The 6,000-nt window shown below is 44.9% G+C and overlaps 1 protein-coding gene across 1 annotated transcript in view; it reads right to left on the minus strand.

The window, feature by feature from the left end:
• Nucleotides 1-5,602, minus strand: part of LOC124802820 (translation initiation factor IF-2-like) — a 183,507-nt gene extending 177,905 nt beyond the window's left edge. The window contains exon 1 of the mRNA XM_047263825.1: nucleotides 5,377-5,602. Coding sequence (XP_047119781.1) covers nucleotides 5,377-5,602 — 226 coding nt within the window. The remainder of the gene's footprint in view (nucleotides 1-5,376) is intronic.
• Between the last annotated feature and the right edge of the window lie 398 nt (nucleotides 5,603-6,000).

Consider the following 6,000-nt stretch of genomic DNA (forward strand, 5'->3'; position numbering starts at 1 on the left):
AGAAACACAACTGAGACGGTACTCCATATGCACGCAATGTGATTAATAGTCGCTTGTGAGGAACGGTATCAAAAGCATCTGGAAATCTAGGAATATGGAATCGATCTGAGATCCCTTGTCAACAGCACTCATTACTTCATGGGAGTAAACAGCTAGTTGTGTTGCACAAGAACGATATTTTCTTAATCCGTGTTGGTTATGTGTCAAAAGTCATTTTCTTCAAGGTTCAAAATGGCTCTGAGCACTATGGGACTCAACTGCTGAGGTCATTAGTCCCCTAGAACTTAGAACTAGTTAAACCTAACTAACCTAAGGACATCACAAACATCCATGCCCGAGGCAGGATTCGAACCTGCGACCGTAGCGGTCTTGCGGTTCCAGACTGCAGCGCCTTTAACCGCACGGCTTTCTTCAAGGTGATTCACAATGTTCGAGTACAGTATATGCTCCAAAATCCTACTGCAAATTGAAGTCAGAGCTGCTCAGCTAGTCTTACCTTGCATGCATTCACTTCGACCCCTCTCTCGTCGTGTCTGTGTTTGTTACACATGTGGAACACTATGGCAACCCCAGAAGTTAGCGAATTTTTATTCCTTACGGCGATGGTGGTGACAGCTGTCGAAAGCTCGAGTGGTTTATTCGAAATGACACGGCTGGTGAAGCGAGAATATTTTAATCATTTAATTGATTGTTTACATATTTCATGAAACTTTTACGCAGTGTATTATTCTGATGCCAAGAGGAGCAGTTATCTGATACAAGAATTAATTAAAAAAACACTTTATATTACCTTTTTCTTACTGTCTTGAAACGTCATAATCACACCTCCTCAAGGACGGTAGTCAACAGACGCTAGTCGAATTAACACCTTTCTTTCAGTGGCTTCCGGGACTTCCCATACAGCCATCTCGAAAGTTGGATGTCAAATTATGATGATACGAACTTGAGGACAAAGCAACACCAGTCCCCCAACGGATAAAAATTTGCTACCAGACCGGAAATCAAACCCTAGCCCTTTCAGTTAACCTTACTTAGAGCTTACATAAAGCCCATTGATGTTGGTCGAGAGCAGTAGCTACGCTTAAGCAAAGGCGTCTTGCTCAATTCCTTCTCTTATATGTTTTCAGTATCGCAACACGACACTATACACCCATTCTCGATATTCATCCGTACTAAACAGATACTTTTCGGATGTAATAGACACAGTGAAGAGAAAGAATTCATTGCAGTTAGGCAGCTGGATCTAAACGCGAGAGTCTCTAAGCAATCAATGGTATGTTCTCTGTATCTAAATTCTTTGTTTCTGTTTAACGATTTGATAGTTCATGTGGTGTCACCGCCAGACACCACACTTGCTAGGTGGTAGCCTTCAGATCGGCCGCGGTCCGTTAGTATACGTCGGACCCGCGTGTCGCCACTATCAGTGATTGCAGACCGAGCGCCGCCACACGGCAGGTCTAGAGAGACTTCCTAGCACTCGCCTCAGTTGTACAGCCGACTTTGCTAGCGATGGTTCACCGCAAATTACGCTCTCATTTGCCGAGACGATAGTTAGCATAGCCTTCATCTACGTCATTTGCTACGACCTAGCAAGGCGCCATTATCATTGGCTATTTATCTTGTGATACATGTACCGTCAGACCGATGTTCACCAATTATGAATTAAAGTTAAGTATTCCAGTAGTTACTTACGTTCTTTGCTACTATAAATTCCCTTAGCTGTTCCAGACCTCACGCCAGCCTGCGTGAGCTTAAACGCGTGCCTTTCGGCTACCTGTCACTGTGGATTGGCTGTCTTGCCAGTCCACTACAGTTCACATCTTTCTGTGCCTGAATGAGCTTAAGTTGTGTAGTGATCAGGACTTGGTGATTCTCATTAGATGCTACTCTTGTGTAATGACCGCTGTTGTTTCTGGTCAGTTTTTTTCTTCCAAAGGTTTATTAAGTAAAGAAATGTCTAAGAGACTACTTCCAACATTTCCGTCTGCTTAAAGAAGTAACTAAGAGACACTACATATTATTACTAATGCATTTTTTTCGAAATGGATAGTTTTTCTCTAAACGTAGCAATTCCTCAAAATATTATTCGTATGGCTTAGTTTCTCAAATTGCACGAAGTTACCCAATTTCTTGTCACTCCTACAAGAGAAGTGGGGAATGCTAGTGAATGACAGTCTTGCTGTTATGAATGAAAGGTCGGAATGGTGATCCTTCATATTTTCATTTTAGGTAATTCTTCTCCTCAAACACATAGCTCATACGTCTAAACAAGGCCGTCACACTCTTTACGCTGCAACCGCCACCAAAAGCTCCCAACGATCCCTGCCGCTTGACCCCATCACTTTCACTCTGAAGAGGAACTTTTGGCATCCAAACCAAATCTCTTCAATTGCAGCCGACAGCTGTAGGTCTCTTGTCTCCAGTAGCCGATGCTGCTTTTCCGAGTCCAGTGACACCTAAAAATAGTCTCGGTAATAAACTATCATATCGACTATAATTAACCAGTCAACAAAAAATTCACTATGGCATTCTTTAACGACCGAGTGTTTTTACTGATTTGATACTATCCTTCCTAACTTTCTAACTTTTATTAACCATATTATCTTCTGGCCGTAAAAGGCACAGTCTTTGTTAAATTTGTAATCATATTTATCTCAGATATGCTCTGGTTTGCAATAGATAACGTAAAAGTTTCGCGGTAGGCCGTAGGGGGACCAGTCGGGCTCGACCGATCGCCGTGTCGTCTTCTGCTACTGGCGACGTCAGATGGTCAGCACATTGCTCCCCCGATCGTCGTCGGCGTTTCTGACCGTAGAACTGCTGCTGCTGCTCCTTATTTGGCCTCACGAGACTAAGTGCACCACCCACAAGCCCTTCCACCGATGTAAAATCCCTGGCAGTACTGGAATCGAACCCAGGTCCCCCGCATAACAGGCAGGATTGCTGGAAGGTGGATTGTGGTTGAAGAACTCGGCAAAGCAAGTAAACATTCCCTTCAGATTTTGGTCGCCACGACAGTAATATGTATTGCACTTAAGTAAAATGTTGTAGATAAATAAGAATCGTTTCAGTGACACTTTGCTTGCCCTACCACGACAGATCGTTATCATAAAGTATTTTGCAGTTTTATACTAAATAATCAGTTTGCTATTTTTATAATTCCTATTTGTTTTTCCTTTCGCCCATCATTCTAGCTCCAAGTTAACTATGCCCGCCGCGCGAGGTAGCCGCGCGGCCGAGGCGCCTTGTCACGGTCCGTGCGGCTCCCCCGGCGGAGGTTCGAGTCGACCTCAGCAGTTTGGTCTCATAAGACCTCACCAAAAATTTCCAAATTTCTTAACTATGCACGTACGCTTCAGGACATGTCTCACTAACATGTCTAACTAACTCTGCCCTGCCGACCGTATCAACTTTCCAGACCTTGGCGTCACTACGTCTCATTCAAGTAGGCCCTCAGTTACCCTCGCGGGGATGAGTACATACCGTTCCACATGATACTGATTGACCGTAGTGCCATTCTCCGACACATGATGTTATTCGGACGTTATATGTAGAGACATGAGTTAAGCAAGCCGTTGTCCCGGTCATTGTCAACTTCCCACACGTAGGAACACTACTTCACATTCAAGTAGCTCCTCAAATGGTCTCACAGTACGAAGGTCACCCAGTTCCAGTCCTCCCGAACACCGGGAATCGATCCAGGGCCCTCCTCGTGTCCTCGTGACCCTCCGAACCGATATATATATATATATATATATATATATATATATATATATATATATATATATGGCAGGTTTGATGCATCCTGTCAAGAATTTCTCTCCTGTACCAACATTTTCATCTCAAGACTAGAAGTCGCAATCTACGTCCACAACTACTTGCTCGGTGTATTCCAACCTCTGTCTTCCTCTATAGTTTTTACCCTCACAGCTCCCTCTAGTTCTGGTACCATGACAGTTAATCCCTGATGTCTTAATAGACGTCCTATCATCCTGTCCGTTCTTCTTCTCAGTGTTTTCCGTATATTCATTTGTTGGTCTATTCTGCGGGGAACCTCCTTATTACTTATCTTATAAGTCCACGTAATTTCCAACATCACAAATGCTTCTATTCTTTTCTCTTCCGTTTTTCCCACAGTCCATGCATGACTACCATATAATGCTATGCTCCAGACGTGCATTCTTAGAAATTTCTTCCTCAAGGCCTGTGTTTGATATTAGCAGACTTCTCTTTGCCATGAATGCCCTTTTTACGAGTGGTACTCCCCTTTTTTATGTCCTCCTTGCTCCGTCCGTCATGGGTTACTTTGCTGCCTAGGCTTTGTCTGTGATCCCCAATTCTGATGTGAAGTTTCTCACTGTTCTCGTATCTGCCACTTGTCAGTACTTTCGTCTTTCTTCGATTTACTCTCAATCCATATTCTGTACTTATTAGACTGTTCATTCCACTCAGTAGATCCTGTAATCCTTCACTTCCACTGAGATGAGCAATGTCATCGGCGAATCTTATCATTGTTGTGCTTTCACTCTAAATCGTAAATTAACTATTGACCAAGATGCTACTGCAGGCGGGTGTTAAACGACTGTGCGCAACGGAAAATAATAAACGCTACAGTGAAGATTTGGCCCTGTCTGACTACCCTCTGAAGCAGATCTTAGAATCTCTTAATGCTCTTTAACATATAAATATTATTATATTATAATATATAATAATGTTTATAAACAGATAATATAGATCACGGAAAAGTATGTGGATGAGTGCTTGTAAGGTGCGAAATTATAGCCACCTTTGAATTGTACCTTATTTTTATTTCCATCATTACTTCTTCAGTGTACAGATTCAGGATTAGGGCCAGAAGGCTACATCCCTGTATTACACACTTTTTAATGAAAGCACTTTGTTCTTGGTCTTCTAGGCTCTTTTTTCACTCTTGGCCCTCGTGCATATTGTATATTAGCCGTCTACGTCTATCCCTATAGTCCGCAGCTCGTGGTCGTGCGGTAGCGTTCTCGCTTCCCGCGCCCGGGTTCCCGGGTTCGATTCCCGGCGGAGTCAGGTATTTTGTCTGCCTCGTGATGACTGGGTGTTGTGTGCTGTCCTGAGGTTAGTTAGGTTTAAGTAGTTCTAAGTTCTAGGGGACTGATGACCTCAGAAGTTAAGGCCCATAGTGCTCAGAGCCATTTGAACCATTTTTCAGACTGATCGTCATGTAACAGAGCCTTAATTCTCTTTTCAGCCATGGAAGCGGAAAATATTTCTCCATACACTTGCCGCGCCCCCTGGTTCCCACCCTACGACAGAAAAGGCGAGGCACCTCTGGCCTGCGGCAGGCCTGTCAGAGCAGCCTCGGAGCCGCTGCTGGCGACAGCCCAGCGCCTGCCGGGTGGGCGGGGCCGTGGGCCCGCGGACAAGTGCCGGGCGGCCGCCTGCCAATTGGTCGCTGCGCTGACATCCGCCGGTCGCGCCGCACGCGAAATGCTTGTGCTGGCTGCTGGCCTCTGTGGCTGACCGGCCCACGGCCAGCCGTGTCAAGCTGCTGCAGGGCGCACGCAGTTCCCTCTGTCGCCAGCAGGTAAGGGAAAAAAGTCTTCTTGTCATGCATTTAGTCGCTTAGGATTAAAGACTGCTCCTTCTTCACAAATCATTTCTCCGTCTCTTCTAACGGATTCCCTCTTATATCAGACTGTTCACCCTGCATTGATAAATGTCATGGGATACCTCCTAATATCGTGTCGAACCTCCTTTTGCCCTGCGTAATGTGGCATGCACACAATAAGTCTTTGGAAGTCACCTGCAGAAATATTTAGCCATGCTGCCACTATAGCCGTCCGTAATTGTCAAATTCTACGCTCTGAGATGCTCAACTACAGAAACCAGCACGGTTTTAGGAAACAGCGGACATGCGAGACACAGCTGGCCCTCTTTGTGCATGATATACAACAGGCTCTAGTTACCGGCTCTCACGCTGATGCTGTTGTAACTGCGACCAGGACGGTCGCG

This window comes from Schistocerca piceifrons, chromosome 6 (assembly GCF_021461385.2).
Source record: "Schistocerca piceifrons isolate TAMUIC-IGC-003096 chromosome 6, iqSchPice1.1, whole genome shotgun sequence".
NCBI lineage: Eukaryota > Metazoa > Arthropoda > Insecta > Orthoptera > Acrididae > Schistocerca > Schistocerca piceifrons.